At 39.0% G+C, this 23,549-nt stretch overlaps 1 protein-coding gene across 1 annotated transcript in view; it reads left to right on the forward strand.

Annotated features, from left to right (window-relative positions):
- Positions 1 to 23,549, forward strand: part of SNTG1 (syntrophin gamma 1) — a 437,638-nt gene that overhangs the window by 399,750 nt on the left and 14,339 nt on the right. The window contains 4 exon segments of the mRNA XM_075213502.1: positions 2,749 to 2,787; positions 7,958 to 8,074; positions 8,287 to 8,358; positions 9,225 to 9,377. Of these exon segments, the coding sequence (XP_075069603.1) occupies positions 2,749 to 2,787; positions 7,958 to 8,074; positions 8,287 to 8,358; positions 9,225 to 9,377 (381 nt within the window).

Genomic DNA, 23,549 nt, shown 5'->3' on the forward strand with positions numbered 1-23,549 from the left:
AACCTTGTGGTGGATTTCAAACAACAAAACATGCTCAACACATCTCTTTATAAAAAGCATTGTAGACAATATAGGCAATGTAAATAGAGGGAAGGAGGGTGCATAATAGAGAATGGAAGGCAGGGTGGGGAGTGATGAAGGGAAATCCTCCAAGATTGTGTGTAGATCTGACAGAGTTATAAGGGCTTTACTGGGCCTTGTTATGGGTGTAAGAAGGGGGAGTAGTAGTCTGAGGACTTATAAGCGATTGAAATCTGGGGGTAAATGTATCAAGCTGAGAGTTTTTCGGCGAGTTTGAAAAGTGGAGATGTTGCTTATAGCAACCAATCAGATTCTAGCTATCATTGTGTAGAATGGACTAAATAAATGATAGCTAGAATCTGATTGGTTTTTCAAACCCGCCGGAAAACTCTCAGCTTGATACATTTACCCCCTAGTCTTCGCTAGAGGAAATGATCGCTTCAACTGATGTATGGAATAGTGCGAGGAGATCTGTGCCTATGTTTTCCCAGCATCAGCTCTAGTCAAGAGAGTGGAATAAGGAAGTCAATGACCTTTGACTATAATGGTATTTATATTAAAATAATAATGTGCTTTGGAATTCTGAGTGTTGATCTTTTGAAGGTGATGTAAGATCTTCCAAGTCGAATACCTCATATTGAAACATTTTTATGGAAGGAAGGGAAGATGATTGCCAGTGAATAAAGAGTTTTGTTAAGGTGCTTAAGTAGAGATTTTTTGTATTTAGAGATTGGGGCAATTATCAACTATAGAAGCCAGAATTGTATCCCTGTGGCACTGCCGTGACCCTGGCTCAGACCTACGTTTCTCACTCACGTGAACCTGGCTCAGAACTGCGGGCAAGAAGCTGTTGATACTGTGAGCTGGTGAGGGGGTCGGGGGGGGGGGGGGGTGCCAGACTATCGTGACCTGCTATGTGATGTGACAAAGCAATAGGGGGCTGTGTGTGTATTTCATGGGCATATCCTAATTCTCCGGTTAACTACCTCAGACCAGACCTGGAGATCAGCTTACTGGATGTTGTCGTTGCCCCAGATAGCTGGTGGAAATGACCACTGTGAGATGTTGGTTAAGGGCATGGAATGTTGACCGGTCCTACTGGCCTCCATGGGTCCCCTAGAGAGCCTGCTGTGTGAGGGTGACTGCAAATGTCTATGATGAATGTCAGGTTGATGACCACTAGACGAGGCCATGTTGTAATTACCAGAGGCTGATGGAAAAGGCAAGGAGATGCATAGCCCTCAATACAGTCCAAACGACCATCTGTGCCTCAGCCCCGTGGCTCAAATTTGAAAAAAATGGGAAACAGGAAACTGGGCCTGCCACTTGGCGGCCTGAGCAGGCTGAAGAGGTGGGGAGGTGTTGGATGGTGCTTGCAGGAAACTGGAAGTGGGGTTTAAAGGTGGTTGAACTTCTTCCAGGAAAGGGGGCTCTCTGCCCTGAGGGGGGGTTGCTTCAGTGTTAGAGCTACAGTGATGCAAAGGTGTCTGGCCCTGTGAGCCCCCCAAGAATAACATCTGAAGTGAAGGAAAGGACTGGATGGTGTTCTAGGCTCAATGGAGGGGGGGGGGTTGAGCACCAGACGGCGCACAACTGTTAATATGATACACCTTTAACAATTATTGTTGGAAGAGAAAGTGGCTGATGCAGGATGGTGACAGAGAAATTACCCCCTGTTGCGCAGCTAGATAAGTGGCGTCTAATATTGCTCCCCGCCACTGGGGGAGAAGGTTGGGGAGAGCTTCTCTTTTGGGAGGCCTGCTGGGGGATGTCCTTATACTAGTATGGGCAGAGCCCCTGTTGTCATGTAGACCCGTAGCTCCGGAGTCTGGCTGTGAAGCAGCCCTCCTTGGAGCGTGTGCTTTGCGCATGGTCACCGGCCCGCTAGTTCGGATGTTCTGGCTGATTCTAACAGGTAAGTTAGTGTTGGGTGGGGGGAAGAAGCGCATGAGAACGCTGTCGGTCTTGGGAAATCCGCCGCCGGCTGAGACCCTGCTGGGAGCTAAGATGCCTGCGAGACGTGAAAGGGGGTGAATCAAGGAGACACTCAGCAAGGACAGGCAAAATGAAAAAGGGGCGGAGGCGGGCGGATTCCAAGGGTAAAAAAGGAGGATAGCGAGAGCAGTAAATTAAAGTAGGAGGGGTGGAGTCGAGGGATAGAGCAATGTAATAGTGGATCTGTCACCGCAATAGCTGCGCAGGGTACCGGACCGGCCCATACAGCCATCGGCCCTTCTAGCAAATGCCAGAAGTGCCAGATGGCCAGTCCGGCCCTGGTTGTCCTCCATTACTGGCACAACTAATATGTTCAGATCTCCTTTTCCTATTTAAGGACCACTGAATTCAAAATACCAGTTACTTAGGAAAAATAGCTACTTTCAAATAAATATAAGATGATATACCAAACATTAGATTAATGATTGTTGTGCAGATGACTGCCATTATCTGTTATGAGCCATGTCCTGTAAAAAATGGCTGAAAGACACTGGCTGCTGTGTGTTTTAATTGGATTACTGACAGGAAGTCTGCTACATGCAAGATACTAAATCATCAAATATTTTTACTTCTGATATGCCCCTGGAATTATATATTTCTGCATGTTATTAGTCTCTCTTTTAGGTAAAGAAACTTGTACGTTAGGCTTATTGGACTTTTAAGGGAATCTGATTCTCATGGTATATTTTTTCAGTTGTATTTCACAGCTCTCACTATATTTTGTTTTCACAGCTAAAAAAAATTAACAGAAACTTTCCAGTGAATCAACAGGTACGTCAAATAATGTATTTCAAGTATGCTAATCACAATGTTTAGCAATTTCCATATCACATTATTATGGCAATGAATATATAGAAAATAAACGGAGTAATAATCTAATTATATATATATTTTACTAAAATAATAATGATAAAATAATAATAATAATAATACATGTATATTGTATGTATTCCTAAACAGTTGTGCAATTCTTCTTTGAGGATAATGTACATTACTAAAAATGATGGTTCTTGGAATGAATAATGCAGCCATTCTTCTTGGTGAGCCATCATGTATAAGCTTTCAACCAATCACATACAGTTTTGTATACTGCCAAAAATAGCAAACAAACACTCCCTAAAGCTGATATAGGGTGTAGTTGTGATTCCTATCTGAAATGCATACATAAGCAGTTTTTAGGTACACAAGTGTCCTACTAACCATTTAAGGAATGTGTTTTCAAGGCTATTTCCTGAAGTCTAGGCTATTTTTATAATCGTGTTTGCTGTTATTCTTTTTTCCATTTTATATTAGAGTTTTTTGCATGATCTAACTACCATTACTATATGACTATATAACCATGGTCGGTGTAAGCCCCGGGGGAGCCCTCCACCCCAATCAGAAACCCCCTTCTCTTTAGAAGCACCCCTGATGCTTTGATGCTTCAGCATCACCCTCGGTACTTTAGGATGGAATATGTGGCGGATGGCTTTGACGTTATAGGCAAGTACCATACTCCCAGCGTAACACTGCCATGGGGGTACAGCTGCCTAGCAGCTTCACATGTGAGAAGCTGCTAGCTACTGCGCCTTCATGTCAGAAAGCAGCGCTCTATGTAGGGACATTAAAATCCATGGATATGTTATATTCAGTGTTTTAGGTGTCCCCTAAGCATAGTTCTTTAGGCATCTGCCTTGGTTCGCTTAATGCACTTTTATCACCAAAATTATTATAATATTAGTTTTGTATATATTAAACAATTTAATTTATGTTCTATAATATATTTATTTTATATCTAATTTCATATGGTGTTCTTATTGAATTGCCCACCAAAGACACAAAAAATAAGTACATTTGAATTAAAAAGTGCTTAAATAAAAGCTAATGTGCTCAGGTTTAGGGATAATATTTTTTTTAAAATAGCATTTAACAATGTATTAACACATTATATTGGTATGCAAATTAGGTCTAAGATACTTCTCCTTTACAGCTTTAGAACCAGGGGTGATAAAGTACATGGTATCACCTTGCCCTATATTGTAATTTGGGGGAGGGCTCATCAATGCTGCTCCACCCTCACTTGGCCAAGAGGTGCTCTTCTGATCATCTCCTGGGGCCTCGGACATTGCCCTGCCCCTCACCTCAGGGGTTTGTAGTGACCTCACCCAATGCAGTGGTTTTCATTCTGCCGTTGTTTTGAACAATAAGCTAAATGGTTCCAATCAGAGTTCACTTAGCATTAATAATAGTGTTTGACCAGTAAAGGTGTCATTTAACTTTGAGTTTGTCCTTAAAGGAGGACTTCAATAAAAAGTGTTAGTTCTAATGAGCCTCTCGTACCCTGATAGTAGTCCAATGTGAGTTTCTCCCGTAGGTAACCATGCCTGTTAATCTGGTTCTGGTGCAGTGAAGCCTATGAGATAAGGCACACACACTAAATAATCTTGGCTTCCTTAGCAGAATACTCCTTTTTTGACTGGTGTTCTACTTTTATCTCCATCTGAAAGGCTACGATGGCAACTACATAAAATGTAGCTTGAATAAAATAATAGTCCACTGTAAGAGATAAATCAGGACATACATTGTGCTTTCCCCCCCTTTAATGTTCAAATCATTTTGCACAGTGATTATGGGTGGGCTGAGGGTCAGCTGTCAAAACATTCCACATCAAGGCACCCATTATTTTTATAAATCAATATACTGTACAGTATGTTGTACACTGTTCTGCAATGAGCTTTCTAAAACTGTTTCTTGTTTTAGAAAGGAAAAGATGTCTTCCTCTGCAATTATATCTTTTTTCAGGATCAATCATAATGTTTTAAAGCTACAATTGTTTTTTACCGCAGCAATGACAAAGTAAAGATCAGGTTGCTAAGCAATAAAATATGGGTAGTTTTACCTTGGTTAAGTACAAAAGCAAATTAAATGAACTCTGCGTATAGCTTAACTAAAGAAAATGTTATAGTTGTTTGTGTAAAGATCTGTATGAAAAAAGTAATCTGCTATTGAGTTGTTGCATTGTTACTTGTAAAATGACTGCTATCTCTTTCATGGAATATGTCTACAGATGGCTATAAAATGGTTTATTATACAGTACTGTATGTATTTTATATGCTGCCATACTATTGCTGTTATGTTCTCTACAGAATTTGAATTTTCATTGCAAAAAATGTATTTCTAGAATAATAAACCTCTGAATTGGAGTTAATCATAATATAAAAATTCATAAAATATAAATAAGCAATAAAATAATATCATACTGTGATCAATTTATCACAAAAATGGTAGAATGCCTGTATGACCAAATAATTATTTTTGCACAAATCTTTTGGATATAAAGTACACTATTATATGCATTGGAGGTGCAACCAATGTTTCTTATATTAAAATTACTATATATTAAGCAAATCAGTGGAATACAATTCATGCTTCACAGAATCTGTTAAATACAAAAAACATATAACCCAGTCTTGACAAAGGGAACATTAAATTTGGATCTAGCAACTTACAATTAATTAAGAGTCCACAGGAGTCAGCGCTTTTTAAGTGAATGTGAAGGATTTACTTCCTTCCCTTCTTGCCCCCTGCAAAAGCCGAGAGCTAATTATGTAACATGCAGGAATTTTCTTCATTAATGAACTCATTGTGTACTTTCTAGTGCCACACACAAAACTGCACTGAAGTACATATTGGTGCAGTTTTTAATAAATATGTTGCCAAAATAGATATAAATTGGGAATATAATGTAAACTGCTGTTTTCTCCTGAATAGCACCCAGGTTCAGATGATTTATTAAGATTGGTGTATAGATGACTAGATTGGGTCGCTGAAGAACTGTGTGCTAGGGAAACTTTTATTTTTTTGTTTGTTTTTATTTTACCATAAACCACTCAACAGTAGCCTCTATATTGTACTTGCTATAATTGTATTTGCATTGCTCATCTATTTGGAAAATAACATATTTTACATCAAATATGTGGGGGGTCTTTTATTTTAATGCACACTTGATGAGCAAACATTTGTTTAGGTGTTGTAGATATAGGACTAAAACATGCAGCACAACCAGTAACAGCCATTGAGCCATTTAATTTCATAGTGCATACCATAAGTGCTGACGTCTCTCAGGAGATCTTCCTACACTAATACAGTCATTTGTGTTTTCATGCTTGGACTACTGCAATGCTCTCTTCATGGGTCTCCCAGAATAAAACTGCACCATTTGCAGCAGGTACAAAATGCAGCAGCCAAGTTGTTAACTAATCAGTGGGTACTTGAAACAGCTTCTGATTCCATATAATCCCACTCACTCACTTCGATCCACATTTAATCCCACTCGCTTACTTCAATCCACAGAGGAAGGACTGCTAACAGTACCTAGAATCTCTCATACTTTATTTGGGGCTCAAGCTTTTAGCTCCTAATCACTGGAACTTGCTGCCTCACACAGTCCATGAAGCTTCATTCTAGAAATCTTAAAAAAAAACAGACGAAAGGCCCTGTTTACTCAAACATTTCATTAATGCCCTTTTATTTTCTAAAAACTTCAAATGCGTAGCTCTCTTTTCTGTACTTTATTAATCCTTTATGTGTTTATTTTGTATCCTGTGTTTTTTAATCAGCAAATGTAAAGCACTTTGAGTCCAATTGAGTGAAAAATTATATATAAAATTATTACTGAAAGAGAAAAAGGCACGTTTCTTTAAATTAATGAAATGTGTACAAGTGAATAAAATCATTTGAGATGGACAAATAAGACCAATGTGCAAGTGCAAATAAAAGAAAAATGTTGTCTGACGCTCAGAAACAAACAATATATAAAAATGACACTGTCAGCATATACATAAAGGATAATTTTGTGCACAATATAGCTATATATGAAGGGTTAAGCTCACCTGTCAGCGTCAAGGCATCTCGTGTAGGTGATAAAATTATTATTAGTGTTATTTATTATTATTATTATTATTTCTACTTAGCCCCACCCTTTCCAAGAACGGAGATCGTATATGAGACAAATTTCTAAAAGAGCTGTAGGAGCAGTCAGTGCATCAATGGAATTTAGCTAGATACTGCCTAAACAGCAATGTTATTAATAGTTTTAGAAAATATGGAGCAAAAAAAGACGAGAAATATATATTATTATATATACATTTTTTTAACCTTAACCAATGTAACAGGAAACATATATTTTTGTGAATTTTATTAGTGTCAAGTCTTATTCACAGGGGCTTTTATTTGATACATGGTCTCCTCTGTTCCTTTTTTAACAGATGAAAGGAAGAGTGATGGAAGCTCATATAAAAATTGATCTCTATGAAGAGATGCTGGTGCAGCGAAAACAGATGTCTTAGCAAGGTGGATGCTGCTGCAGGGACATGGGAAATTAGAGCATGTTCCCCTTTCCCCCATCCCTGTTCTGTTATCCACCCCTGTAAAACTCCTGTGAACTTTGCAGTGACATCTCTCTATACTGATCAATGGTGTCTGTGTGAGCTTCGGTCTCTCTTCTGTTTAACTATTAAAAAGTGATGAATTAACTAACAGCCTTGTGCTCATAGCCATAGTAGAGCCTAGACCTATTAATCATCCTCTTCCACATAACAAAAGATATATGCCGGAGTGTTCCATATATCAACTCCAATTCTAAACTAAATCCGCTATTCAATAAATGCAGAATTATTATTTATTTATTGAGACAATTTTTAATTTGTTTTTTGGAGTTTAGATACAAATAGACAAAACCTGAAGGGGTGACATGTTTTTTTTTCTTTTTTTGAATATATAAGTTTTCATATTTCTGATACTTTTTGGAAATGTTACTAGGAAGTTTTTTTCATTGTCCAATTACAATTGTTAAGGCATTGGCAGGTTTAAACCTTCAAATAGAATGTTACACTATTATTCGTTTTTTGTTTATGAACCATATTTATTTAACACACCTCTGATTATTTATTTTTCCTGACAGATAATATACATGGGTTGGGTTGAGGAACGAGAGCAAGATAATCTTCAAGACCATATGTACACGCCAAAGTTTCAGGCGCTAAGAGGCTCCTCACTTTATAAATTCAATTCACCTCCAGTAAGTACCATACACATACAGTAGCAAGAGTTTACTTTTTTATTTTCTGTCTATTGTATAATATCTAATATACAAATATTTAATCATAATATATAGATAGATAGATAGATAGATAGATAGATAGATAGATAGATAGATAGATATAGATAAATAGATAGATTGGTAGATATAACAAATAAATAATTGTATTTCAAATTCTCTTTACACCTAAGGTAACTACGTGGGACTGGATGCGAGCAGAAAAGAAATTTACTGTGTATGAAATAATGTGTAAAATTTTTAAGGTAAGGATTATTACCTTTATTTATATAGCACCAGACATATTACTCGGCACTTTGCACAGAATGTTTTAATCATTCACATCAGTCCCTATCCTAGCTGAGTTTACAGTTTAAATTCTGCAACACACAGACATACAAGCATTAGCCTGCCACTATGTTTTTGAACTGTGAGCAGAAGCTGGAGCACCAGAATAGACTGTATTTTTAGATTTTTAGGATACACTTAGAAATAGGCAAGACTGATGCAGTATATGAAAAAATGTATGAGATTGTTGTAAGCATATCAAATATGCACTCTAGTTCTATGTTACTACATATAAGCAAATATGCTAGCATATATAAACAATATGGGGCAAATGCACATATGTATTTTAACAAGTCCATATTTACATTTTGTACTCCCCCATGGCCACTTTTTCTGCGCCACTATGTATCTTCACCATAAACCAAGTCCCAAGAGCATTGATCTATGTAAAATAGATATTCTCACAGCATTAATCCGACCTATGGTTCAGTGCCGCCCCTACATCTCCTCCGCCATAGGTCCAGGTCTATTATTTTATTTTATTTTTTAACAGGCCCTTACTGATGGATATTAATTACAGTCCGCAATTTTGCATGTTACTTTCAAGTCACTCCAATACACTTTTTGCTTTTATCCATTGAAGAAAATTTATCAAATGTTTATTTGAATGATACTTCTTACAGTTCATCATTATGTAAATATCCAAGAACATCTTCATGGGACGTATGTTTATATTATGGTTGTATTTTATTACTATTAAGTACATTAAGTATATTAAAGGCAAGGAAATGTAATAAATATTACTTGATGTATGCCAGATTGTATAACTTTAGGTTTTCATCAGGACAGTGATCTTCTGGACCGGCGGAAACACTGCTTTGGTGTTCAATCAGAAGCCGGGGAGGACATGTACTTTTCTGTGGAGTTGGAGACTGAACTCGTACACTGGGAGAAAGCATTCCAGACAGCAACTTTCCTAGAAGTTGAAAGGATCCAGGCAAGAAACTTATTATATAATTGTTTAATTGTGTTGGGCAAATTCCGAGCATATACATTGTGTTTGGTTGAAAAAAAAAAAAGCAGGAGAGGAATTTATAGTAAATACTCTTATAGATTAATAAAAAGTCTTTCCACACAATAGCAGAAAATAAATGGTTACTCTGCACCAAGAAAATGTGAATAGAGACATGCAAATTTTCAATGTTGACCTTTTGTTCAAAGTTCTGTGTTTATATCTGTATGTATATTACTGCAACAGTACAATTGGCACACATGTTTTTATGAAATATCATTATAAATTATATTTTGCAGAAAAGAAAAAAACTTGATAGGTAGATAAATCAAATTATTGGTACATCATGAGTAAATGGAGTTCAGCTGCCCATTTATAAAGCTGCAAAGTCTAGCAATTATGTAGGTCACTCAGACATCACATCCCTAATTCATAAAGGTAAACTTGACCTTTTAGAAATAACATTTATCTTTATTAACTATTGAAGCTAGTCCTATAACAATAGCATTATCAATTTAAAACACATAAATTGGTACCAGACATCTTCCTTAATCATGATGACCATTTTGCCAGCCATCCTGCCTGGCGTAGGTTTGCTCTCTAATGTGACTATGTGTGGCCGACCAGAATCCTGGGACGTAGTAGATGGAATCTGAAGATTAAGTAAAATGTGTGCATAGCATAGATAGAATTCCTTTAATATTTGCTGGCAACACTGGTGGTAGCTGCAACTTTGTTGCGTGAAGCTGCAAATTTCAAAACCAGTCAAGTTCGTGGGATTAAATTGCTTCATGATTAATCTAGTTTAGGTCTAGCAAATTAAAACAGCTCGAGAAAAAACAAGATTGAATTGTGTTGTAAGCAGGAGTCTTCAGTGTATCAGACCAGTCACATCCTTGGGAATAGAGGAACATACATGTTATTGAATGATTTGTGTAAATCCCTCTGCTCAATGTACAGGAGATAGTGCAGACTCTGAACTTGCGAGCAGCATATCATCATCATCATCAACATTTACTTATATAGTGGCAGAAAATTTTGTAGCACTTTACAATTGGGGACAAACACAGTAATAAACAATACTGGGTAAAACAAAGAGGTAAGAGGACCCTGCGCGCAAGCTTACAATATGTAGGTCAATGGGAGAGTGATTTATGAGGTTAAATCTACATATTGCATATTGGTCCAGCCAGATTGCAAAGGTTAAAAAGTTATTTGTATGCTATGTGATCCAGTCACACAGCAAAGTCGGTCTATGGTCAGGGTTATTGTCTTGTGTGAACTGTGTAAAGGGTGGCAATATGGTAACCTAATGAGGTTAAGAGGGTGCTACATCATATTGAACATTGGTCCAGCTAGAATGCAAAGGTAAAAATCATTGAGAGGGCTGTATGATCAGTCACACAGCAATGTTGGTCAGAGGGATGTTGTCTTGTGTTAGCTGTGTAGAGGGTAGTAATAGGGTAACCTAGGGGGATTAAAATGGTGGTTGAGGAATAGTATAAGCTTGTCTAAAGAGGTGAGTTTTCAGAGAATGCTTGATGGTTTGAAGACTAGAGGAAAGTCCTATTGTGCAAGGGAGGGAATTCCCCAAAGTGGGTGGAGCCCCAAAAAAGGCTATAACCGGGAATGGGAGGATGTGATGAGAGTGGAAGAGACACACAAGTCTTGTGCAGAACAGAGGTGTCGGGTAGGGAGATATTTTGAGACCAATGAGGAGATGTATGTCAGTGCAATTTTTTTGATGGCCTTGTATGTTAGTAGAAGATTTTTTTTTTTGGATTCTTGAAAAAAGGGCAACCAATGTAGAGACTTACTGAGTGACTCAGCAAAGGAAGATGGTTTGCAATGAAAATCTAGCCGCTACGTGCAAAATAGATTGTAGGGGTTCAAGTCTAAATTTTTTGGGAAGACCAGTAAAGAGGGAATTGCAATACTCGATGCGGAAGATGATGAGTGCATGCATTAAGGTTTTTTGCATTGTCTTGTGTGAGATATGTATGTATTCTGCATATGTTTTTTGATGTATGTAACATTATTTAGATATACAGTCAATTGTGGAGAGCAAATAGTTGTGAGTCAGGGATTACACCTAGGCAACGAGCTTGGGGGGGGGGGATTTATGGTCATGTTATCATCATAAATAGAAATGTAAGGCAGGAAGCTTCTATTTTGGGTGGGAATATTATTAATTCAGTTTTAAAAAGATTGAGTTTGAGTTGGCGAGAGGACATCTAAGATGAAATGGCAGAAAGACAGTCAGTAACATGAGACAGCACAGATGGTGAGAGATCAGTAGAGGATAGATAGATTTGTGTATCATCCGCATAGATATAGTACTGAAATCCAAAGGAGCTTATTAGTTTTCCAGGAGAAGTAGTGTAGATAGAGAACAGCAGAGGACCTAGGACTGAGCCTTGTGGTACCCCAACTGATAAAGGAAGTGGAGTGGAGGTGGATGTAGAGAAATTAACACTGAAAGAGCAATTAGATAGATAGGATGAGAACCAGGATAGGACAGTGTCTTCAAGACCTAGGGATTGTAGCACAGCTTCTCTTGTGCAGTGTGCTGAATGCAACTTTCTGTAGCTTTTTTTTCTTTAGGTATGGGCAAATATGCAGTTCCAATTTCTCTATGCTGCAAGCAGTATTTATTTCCACTACTATTATGAATTATTATGTACATTTTGGTTGCCTAGCATTTATTTCTCTGGGTATATTGGGCATATTGCAAGCTTTGCTGTGTACGGGACCATCCTTTTACATATGGAGAAGCTGAAACATCCAACCAAAATGAAAATTCAGGAGTAGAACATTATATGCTAGAAGAAATGGAAATCACAATATTTATGCTCTAAAGTGAACATTAATGTTTTGTGTTTAATCTGAAAGCAGTTCATGTATGTTCTCTGGGATTATAATCTGCAGAAGCTACCTTGGACTGGGTTACTGAGCCACTTGCATTTTTTTTCCCATTAAAATATTCTTAATAGGCTCCTGAGTCGAGTCTTGCTCCCGGGCTAAAATTTACTAGCCCTCCCCTGATAATCTGTGCCCTTAACCTTGAGATTCATAGAGAAACATAAAGCAGCAAATATAGAGAATTCAGATATCTGCAACATTTGAAAAAAGAACAAGAGAATTAGCAAACTTTGTTCCAAAAAAATACTGAAGATGAATAAATCTGGGGTTAAGGCAAGCCATGTCCTTTCTCAGATGATATCTCTTTCAGAACCTTCCACTGAAGATTTGTTTATTAATGACTGCCTGATTAAATCGGCAGAAATAGATTACAGAAAAATTTGGCATTCCAGAATATCAGCTTCAACAGTAATGCTGTTGCTGAAAGAATAAATGAGCTGTCTAGTGACCTCACAAAGCAATTAAAAGATATGTCACATTCAAGTATTTTTACAGTATAATTCAAAAGGAAGACACTGAAAATAGATCATGTACTAAAGCTGTTATAAAGATGGTGAATTTTATACATTCATACAGCCTTATCCAAAGACTAACTCTCTGCTTCACGAGATAGGCACTGATTGTGGCAGCTTCCTGTACTGTACAGAAGAGCTCTGGCAATACAAGCTGCTGAGGGAAGTTTTTCTCCTTAAGAGAAAGGATTCGAATGTTCCTGGCCTCAAACACAGAAATAATCCCAGAGTTAAAAGATCTGGCTACAGAATCTGTCATGTTTAACGGACAGTAGAGCAAAATTGAATTAACTAACTTTGAGACTCCAAGGCAAAATCCAACTGGTCACAACTATGTTAGATCACATGAAAGCATTTCCAGCTAGACTTCGACTGCGAGGTGTCTAATAAAAGAAAGGGACCTGTCACATTTCAGCACTTTCCAAGAAGTTATTAATTTGAAAGGACTTAAAATCACATGCTTCATAAAAAACAGAAATAAAACTGAAAAAAACAAACAAAAACTTTTGAGATAGGAATTAGTGAAAAGATTTTGTGACTGAAAACCATGTAAAACATCTTCATTTGCCTTTTAATGTGGAAAGAGCTGAAGAATCTTTGAAGATTGAGCAGATTTTGTGATGTCTTCACTCATTGAAGAATGTTATATTTAACCATTTCCAAAAATGAAAGCTTGCCTCCAGGTTCTTTTAATGTTTGGAAGTACGTACCTCTGTGAACAGCTCTTCTGCATGATGAAGAAAGACAAGGTCATGTCTAAAGGATGAACACCTCACATCTATTATGAAAGTGGTGTCTGCTTAAGAACTTGTACCTGACATAGACTTGCTAATATCCAGAACAATGTCAGATGTCTGGAAAACTACACTAGTGTATTTATTTGTTGTTTAGTTGTTAAATAAATAAATATCATATACGTATGCCCTTTCATTTGTGTGTGTACATTTATTTATTTATTACTTTTAGTTCCTTTTTACAATGATCTTTTTATCTATTTTCTCTTTCTTCAGTTTTTCTGCAGCTTTTTTTAGTTATCTCCTCCTTCTCAACTATATTTCAGCCAAATTTATTTTCACTTCATTTTTGCATACTCACTATCTGTATATTCACCATAACTTTTTTATTTCCTTCCTTTCCCACTGTGACTTATCTTCTTTCTTCACCTAAACAACTCACCAAATCATTATTTTTCTTAATTCCTGTATCAACAACCAGAGCTATAACTATAATTTTATACCTTGAGACCACTGGTGCACCCTTTTCTCCATTGGTGGGAGTAAATGCTGCCAACCAACAATTGCACACTGCCATAGGAGACACAGCCATCCTACTGTGGGAGCGTGCCTTGCCCTTTACAAGAGCTAGACTGTTCTACAACAATGCCACTTGTGTCTTAGTTCAGTTGCTGCTTGGCTGGACCCTGTTTAGGCCCTATTTTGAAAATTAATTATTATTATTCACCTCACAGCAATGAAACTTGTGGATACTCTAGGACTCCCCCCCCCCAGCCAGCCTGGCATTAAATTAATAAAACCATTGTTTAATAACCAGGCCTCCTGATTTAATACGTAGGCATATTTCCCCCCTACCAGCCCTTACATTAAATTAATAGCCCTCACATTCCATACATTTTTTGCATCTCAGTCCCACATTCAATTAAAAGCACCAAATCCTCACCAGTATGGAATGAATAGTCCCATCGTCACACCTTAAATTAATAGGCATGACCCCGCCATTAAATAGCCCCTACCACCACAATCATCCCATAATTCAATGAATAGCTCCAACTAATAAATTAATAGCCCCTACCCCCACTAAATTAATAGCCACAGCCAATGAATTAATATTTCCTACCCACAACTACCCCAATTAAATGAGCCCTCACTAATAGATTAATTACCCCTACCTCAATGAAATTGATAGCCCCCAACCTTATTAAATTAATAGTCCCCTGCATGTGACAGTATCACCCCTATCCCCCCTCTGTCTCACATGCTGATGGGGTGAGGCAGAGGGAGAGACTCACATGCTAAGGAAGAGACAGAGGGAAAGGAGTTGGAGATAGAGGGAAGGGAGGGAAGACTCTCATGCTGAGGGGGGGACGCATGGAAAGGAGGGGGAGTCACAGACTCACAGGCAGAGGGAGAGACTCACATGGTGAAGAGGACACAGAGGAGATGGAGAGAAAACTAACAGACTGAGGGGGAGACTGTGGAGAGGGAGGGGGAGACAGAGAAAGAAGCTTATGTGCTGAGAGCATTATTTATCTACACTGCTGGAAAACAGGCAGCTCTATGTTAAAGAAGTTGGTGGACTGTCGGGTAGGTGGAGCACAGTCTATGAGCACTCCATATCCTTATGCTGCTTGTTGGCTGGATAAGATTGTGAACAGGCTGGAGTAGCTGGTGGGCTGCCCAAGGGGGAAAGTTGTGCCATGTTATGATTGTCAAAGCTGGAGGACAGGCAGTCTGGAGCTGGAGTGTCCTGTACTACACTGCACAGGCGTTCCTTAGTCCACCTTCAGACTAAGATGTTCACACTGGTAGCATAGCGATATGGTGGGCGGAGCGCCTCTACAGCATGGCGCCCCCCTGCTACTCATACCTCCGGGTTTTTTCCAATTAGCAGCAAAAATCATTGTGGTATCCCTCTTAAGAAAGAAACCAGTACAATGTCCTTCAGTTTTTTAAATTTCACATGCCTGGACTAGATTATTTAACTCAAAATAATTATTGATGACAGAAACTGTTGTATTAATGTATTCAATAAAGGGATGAAAAAGTAGAGTTTTTGGGACTGAGTTAGGAGAAAATCCAGCTACTCGGTGCAAAATTTGCACCTGGAAAATCAATTTAGTGTTGCATGATGAGGTGGGGGTGGAAAAAAATGCACAAATCTGATTTAGGGTTATGAGGGGGTGCAGTCGCGCAAAAACTAGTAGAAATAGAGCTGGCCATTAAGGCTAGGTATACACTGAAGAATTTTCGGACTGACGTGTTAGTTGCAACGACTTTTCTTGAACGATTAATGCATACACATTAGTCATGTTTTAGACGATTTACGAAAGACTGGCTGTCCAGGCAGCGAATTTTCACAGCCATATTGTTGTGAGTAAATATTTGAATTTCATACACACTGAAATGAAATATGAGGTCATGTAAAGATATCCTCAATAAATTTAAATAGTGGGCAGAGCATGTTCAATGGTAACCACTCAAAACCTCATAAAAAGAGAAAGGAACACGTTTTCTTCATTCGTAAGCACATACTTGTGTATAGTGTGCGTTCGTTCGCAACCGCACATCAACAATTTTCTTTACTGATATGGATATTGATGAAGAACAACAAGTAACTGCTCTTTTCCTGCTCGCTGTGGCAAGAAGACTGCAAGTACAGACCTGAAGGGAAAGAGGGAGAAAGAATAGATCTTGTTGGACCAAAGAGTTGTTCAAGAGGAGAGGCTCAATCTCTCATATGTGGTTTTAATGTTGTGGCTGAAATGAATAACATTTATTATCTTATTGCAATGGCACCTGTCAACGGGTGGGATGTATAAAGCAGCAAGTGAACAGTCAGTTCTAGAAGTTGATATGCTAGAAACAGGAAAAACAGAAAGCATAATGATCTGAGCGACTTTGACAAGGGCCAAATTGTGATGGCTTGATGACTGGGTCAGAGCATCTCCAAAACAGCAGGTCTTGTGGGTTGTTCCCAGAATGCAGTGGTTAGAACATAACAAATGTGGTCCAAGGAAGGTTAACCAGCAACAGGGTCATGGGTGCCCAAGGTACATTGAGTATCCAGTCTGGTCCAAACCCACAGAACAGCTACTAAAGCACAATTTGCTGAAAAATGTAATGCTTGATATGATATAAAGGTGACCGAACACACATTAAATAACAGCTTGCTGTGTATGGAGCTACGTAGCCGTAGACCAGACAGAGTGCCCATGCTGACTCCTGTCCACAGGTATTAATGCCTACAGTGGGCACATGCGTGCCAGAACTAGACCATAGAGCAATGAAAGAAGGTGACCTATTTTGATTAAAAACATTTTCTTTTACATCATGTGGAAGGCCGGGTGCGTGTGTCATTTACCTGGGGAAAAGATGGCACCAGGATGCACTATAGGAATAAGGCAGGCGCGCAGATGCAGTGTGATACTCTGGGCAACGCTCTGCGGGGAAACCTTGGGTCCTGGCATTTATGTGGATGTTACGTTGATACATACCAACAAACACAAACATTATTGCAGACTAAGTACACCCCTTCTTGGCAACATTATTCCCTGATGCAGTGGCCTCTTTCCACAGAATAATTCCCCCTGCCATACTGCAAAAATTGTTCAGGAATGGTGTGAGGAACATGACAAAGACTTCAAGGTGTTGACTTGGTCTCCAAATTGAGCATCTGTGGTATGTGCTGAAAAAACAAGTCCGAGCCAACTTCCAGGACTTAAAGGATCTACTTCTACAGTCTTGGTGCCAGATACTACAGGACACCTTCAAAGATCTTGTAGAGTCCATGCCTCGAGAGATCATAACTGTTTGTGGTGGCACGAGGGGGACCCACACATAATTAGACCAGTGGTTTAATGTTGTCAGTGATAGGTGTGTGTTTATATGTATATGTGTGTTAGTATATATATATATATATATATATATATATATATATATATATATATTTATAAATATATATTTTTTTCCCTGTGATTATGTCATGGTATTACTGTTATTGAGAAGAGTTTTATATTTTTTAATATTTTTTCAAACATGGTGGGCATTCATGTAAGCTTATGTCCACTTTTAAACATTATTAGGGAAAACTAACAAGCATCTAAATTAGATTGTAAGGGCACTTGCTTAATGCTGCTGATAGAATAAAAAAAATTAATAAGCATTTATCACTGTCAGGTTTCCTGTTATAGGATATGTTTTAATGAAAGAAACAGCTGGTATGCCTATGGAAAAAATAGTCTCACAGTGTGTCGAGATACTAAAAATTAAAATCTTAGTCTGGATAATTATTTCCCATGCTGATTTTTCTATGAAGTACAGCACTTAAAGAGAGTTCAAGAGTACAAATACAATAAATACAACTGTGTCCATTCAACTAAAAATAAACATGCCAAAATTGCATGTATTTTCAAGCTGAGATTCAGCAAACTTTAACGGAAATAAAAGGAAAAATAACCTCTGTAATCATATCGTTTATGATTTAATATGCCTTGTTACTTCAAATAAAAAAAATCATAAGGGCATAAAAAAAATCGTAAGGGCAATGTACAAACGCAGAATAGCATTTTGACACAGTTTCCCGCATTACAGCAGTGGTAAGCATCCTGTTGCTCTACAGTCTTTGTTATGGCTTCCAGAACTATATCGTAGGTCATAAATTCGGTGACCCATAGATACAACAGACCAAGGCTTTTCTTTGACTCTCGAAAATCTCAATAAAATGGAATATGGAGTAATAATACTTATACAAACTACAGTACATATATTTTATATACATTGAAATTCATGAAATACATAACAATACACACCTACATTTATAGAATAGTTAACAAAAAAAGAAAGGAAAATGGAAAATTATAATATATTCCATCAGTTTCAGATAAGCGAACAGTTAAGTGTGTATATAACATTCTTTACTTGAATTCAAGTGCCACTGCTCTACCTCTATATTTAATAGTTAATTTCAGCTGATTATTGGGTGTGCAGTTGCAGACTGAAACACTTTGCAACTAATAAGGAAAATTACCTCGAACCACCAAACTACATTTTATTGATTTCTGTATGATATAGTTCTTGTTCCATATTAGGTAGCAGACTTGCGGTATATAATAGAGATTACCTATCATTTCAAACACATAAAACCAAATACTATACTATAACTCTGTAGAAGAGCAAATTCGGGATTTCTGTAGGCTTTTTCATTAATGTGCGTTTATTTTGTAACAATGGTACATATGTTTTGCTTATAACACTTAAAACTGTGTGAGTGCTGTGTTAAATGCCTGTAAACTATCACTGTTAATATTTATTACTTCTGTCCTTTAACACAATTTATATGTTCCATACAGGTAAACTGCAACTTCCCAAATGGATACCGTTATAGGTATCCTCTTACTAACAAAATGTAATAACTGGTGTTGCTATTTGCCATTTGTGACAAAACAAAGTATAAATCTCAATTCAACCATTCTGTACTTCGTTTCTTACAAACTGGTGTATTCTATGTTTATAAGTTGTAGCATGTCTAAAAGAACATTTCTTTGTTAACTTGTGTACACATGTAGGTTAGTCCTCAATTGTCTCAGCCTAAGTAGACGGATTATATTTTATTGTCCACCAGATTCCTACATGAATGTACATCACACCAGGGGGAACTCATGATCTTTGTTTAGCTGTGTGTACTAAGATAGTGGAAATGTCCTACAGATACAGCTCCTTGATTAATTACAGATGATTACATCATGTATTTAAATGTATTAAATGTGGGTTTAGACCTTGATTGTTTAAACAAGCTATGTAGAAGCCACTCTGCTATACAGCCCCAGAAGAATACTTGTCCCTAATTGTATTTAGATGACTCATCTGCTATCCTTTTGTCTGCATGTGTACCTGTGAAATGGTAAACACAGAAAAGGTCCAATCAGGCAAGTCCTGGAACTATGCATACAGCCATTTCTGCCTTTAAAAGACAGCTCCCAAAACAGCAGATTTGTGTTCACTACCCAGTGATAGCTGAAGTCAGGGTGGTGTTGAGATTATGGTCTCTGCCAGTTGACATGGAAGAGACAATAGGTCCCTGGAGTCAGGGGCGAATCCAGACTTTTGCTATAACCCGGGCGATTTTAGGGGGGGGGCAATTTAGGCCCCGCCCCATTCTAATTTCTTAGGCTGCTGGCAGCTGCACAGTATGTGCAGGTCTACTCGGCAGTGACAGTGTGCTGCCCCGCTGCTCTGATTGTGTTTAAAACACAATCAGAGCAGCCGGGCAGCACACTGTCACTGCTGAACGGACCTGCACAGTGTGCAGCCGCCGGCAGCAAGCCCCGATCGCCCCCCCCCCCCTGGGTCCGCCACTGCCTGGAGTACTGCATTTGTCCTGAACTTTCTTCAGCTTTTGGGGAGCTGTGTATCCAAGAAAAGCAGAGTGACAGTGACCCGGGACTGTTACCTTACTAGTAGCCTCAAAGGAGAAGGAGAAGCTTGGATTAATAGCTCCCCCCTGAGAGTTGCTAGGATACTGGTGAGGTGTTTTTGTTACACCCTGTATATCAGTTGTGCCAGACTGCAGTGTGATTTGTTTCGGGGTTATTATTTAAATGTTATCATTGCTGTTTGGTGCTACCTTTGGTTAAATAAACCTATATATTTTTATTTCGGATATATGTCTGGGTGATTTTGAACCTTGGATAGGTAACATTTAGGATAGTTGTGTGGCACAGAGTGATACATTAAGACCGGTATCTTCACACCATTCACTGCTGCTTAAAGTTGGTACTGTTCAGTAAAGACCAGCAATTTATAGTGAGTTTAATCCTGATGGTGTTCAGCAATATGTGACATTGCTAAGTAAGGAGCCAACTGTTGAACCTCTTACTGAACCTTGATAACCAACCTGGGCCGACTATTTTAAGCAGGGCAAACCAGCAGCCTGAGCACAGTCAAAACAAGCCTAGTGCTTCTATTAGAGGCATCAGTTGCGCATTGAAAAGTGTTAGATGTCTTGGTAAGGAATGAATGGGACACCTGGACTAACACCCATTGCTCTCTCTATAAAAGACAACTGGTCTCTAAAATCCCTATCCAGTATACCTTAAAAAATCAAATTAAATATAATCTTTTACCTATAATAGTTTATTTGAACAAAATGCACACCGCTCCCTAAACATCATTAAAAATATTTACCCAGACCTTTTCCTACCCAATGATTCCCTTGTCCTTATTCATCTGTTTTTTTTCTATCTGCCCCCTCCACTGGGTGTTCCACGCATTCCATACTACCCAAAGGAGTGTAGAAGAACTCCAGCACTTTTCTTTCGATATATAAATGAAATGTCCCTGAATAACAAATTACTATAATCAGGAAGTTTATGCTGGAAAGGAGTTATTTTAAATTGGCCTTTGGCTAATAGTGTGCATGTTTCTGTTAGCAACATGTGCATAATCGTCAAATCTGAGTTTTGAACAACAATTTGGGCGCACAGAGCCTTGACTGGAATGAGCAGAATGGACTTTCACCAGAATGGTGAATTTATTCCAGACATGTAGCCCGGGCCGGTGCAAGGATTCTCAGCACCCTAGGCAATGTTTAAACCTACACCCCCACCCCCTTACAAAAAAACCCACCCACTTTGCAGATCATTACACACGTGAGTTTAAAAATAAATAAATAATAATAACTCTTATTGCCTCCTGATTGGCAGTTAAGGCTGCAGTCCAGATGTACTGATGTCTCATGCAGAATGCTGCAGGGGCAAGCACAGGATTTCTAGAAGGGGGGTTTCCAAATGTTAGATTAAAAAAACAAAACAAAAAAAAACTGTACATCAATACCACCCCCATCACTCTCCCCACACATTACATCAAAACCACCCCCACCACTCTCCCCACACATTACACCAATGCCACCCCTACCACTCTCCCCACACATTACACCAATACCACCCCCACATTACACCAATACCACCCCCACCGCTCTTCCCACACATTACACCAATACCGCTCTCCCCACACATTACACCAATACCACCCTTACCGCTCTCCCCACATATTACACCAATACCACCCCCACATTACACCAATACCACCCCCACCGCTCTTCCCACACACTACACCTATACCGCTCTCCCCACATATTACACCAATACCACCCCCACCGCTCTTCCCACACATTACACCAATACCGCTCTCCCCACACATTACACCAATACCACCCCCACCGCTCTTCCCACACATTACACCAATACCGCTCTTCCCACACATTACACCAATACCGCTCTCCCCACACATTACACCAATACCACCCCCACCGCTCTTCCCACACATTACACCAATACCGCTCTCCTCACATATTACACCAATACCACCCCCACATTAACACCATAACCACCCCATCGCTCTTCCCACACACTACACCTATACCGCTCACCCCACACATTACACAAATACCACCCCCACATTACACCATAACCACCCCAGAAGTCAGCTATCGCAGGGGTTTCGCCCGGGACACTCCATGCTGAGTGGTATAACATCACGCTCACTGATTTCCGTAAAGGGGTAAGAGGCCACCTATCCTCGCTGTAGGAGCTTGTTTTAAGGAAGATTACATGTGAGGAGTCATTTGTTTATGACGGCCTCGTTTTTATGTGTTTACAATAAAGTGTCTGAGGATTTTACACTATGGAGCATTGCTCTTTCTTTTTATCTTTATAAACGGACAAGTACAATCGGATGGTTTATATCGGGATCAGAAAGGAAGATTCAGATACTTCGTGACACGCCTGATTATCATTTGGTTCTAGTGAGTGTATACCCTTAAGGGGTAAAAGAAGAGTTGCTTTTAGTTCTCCACACGAGGTGTTTGCATTTTATCATTAGAATCACAAAGGCATACAAGGAAATATGATGTCTGTTGTGCTTTTTCTGCTGTAAAAATCATTTGTTTTAGTAAGTGTATACCCCTAAGGGGATTTTAGGAATACTTCTTTTGCACGAGGTGTCTTTATTATTATATCTACACGCGGGCTTAAAGGGATAGTACCATTCCTTTAATTAATATATGGCAAAACCAGGTTGCACTATGTTTGTTTTATATTTGTTTTACATATTCCTTTGACGAGTGAATACAGAGAAGCACACTGAATAAAGAGGAGGGGACACACCAAGGATATGAAAATTACCAAAAACTGAAAATATATGGACATTGAATTCCATTTATAACAGTATCTGGATTGTTTACTAATAGCGCCCTTTCTGTTCACAATTTTGTTTAGACCATAACCACCCCTACCACTCTCCCCACACATTACACCAATACCGCTCTCCCCGCACATTACACAAATACCACCCCCACATTACACCAATACCACCCCCACAGCTCTCCCCACACATTACACCAATACCACTCTCCCCACACATTACATCAATACCACCCTCACCAACCTTCCCTACACATTACACTAATACCATGACCAGAGGCACAGATGAGGAGACAGAGGGACAGAGATGAGCATAGAAAAAGTAAGGGGAAACAGAAGGGGCATAGGTAGTAGAAGGAGAGAGACTGACACGGACAATTTAAGGAGAGACTGGTGCACACAGAAGAGATAAAGAGGGGCTGGTACAGAGTGGGAGGGGCTGTTGCCAAAAAAAGAAAGAAAGGGGGAGAGCAGAGGGGCTGACACAGAGAGGGGAAGGTCAGAGAGACTGGCACAAACAAGGGAAGGGCAGAAAGAATGACACAGACAAGAGTGAAGGTAAGAACATGCATATAATACTCCATAGAAAAGTAGAACATATTTATCAAGATATACTTACCTTTAGTCCCAGGCTGCCAGCTCCATGTGCAGCGACAAGGAGCAGAGTTGCTCAGCACACACCATAGTCCAGCAGAGGAGGAGTACAGATTGGGGGTCAGGTTAAAAACCAGCAGCAATTGATGAAGCCACCCCAGCTCCGCGGCACCTCCTGAACCTAGGATGGGGCCC

Source organism: Mixophyes fleayi, chromosome 5 (genome assembly GCF_038048845.1).
Source record: "Mixophyes fleayi isolate aMixFle1 chromosome 5, aMixFle1.hap1, whole genome shotgun sequence".
NCBI lineage: Eukaryota > Metazoa > Chordata > Amphibia > Anura > Limnodynastidae > Mixophyes > Mixophyes fleayi.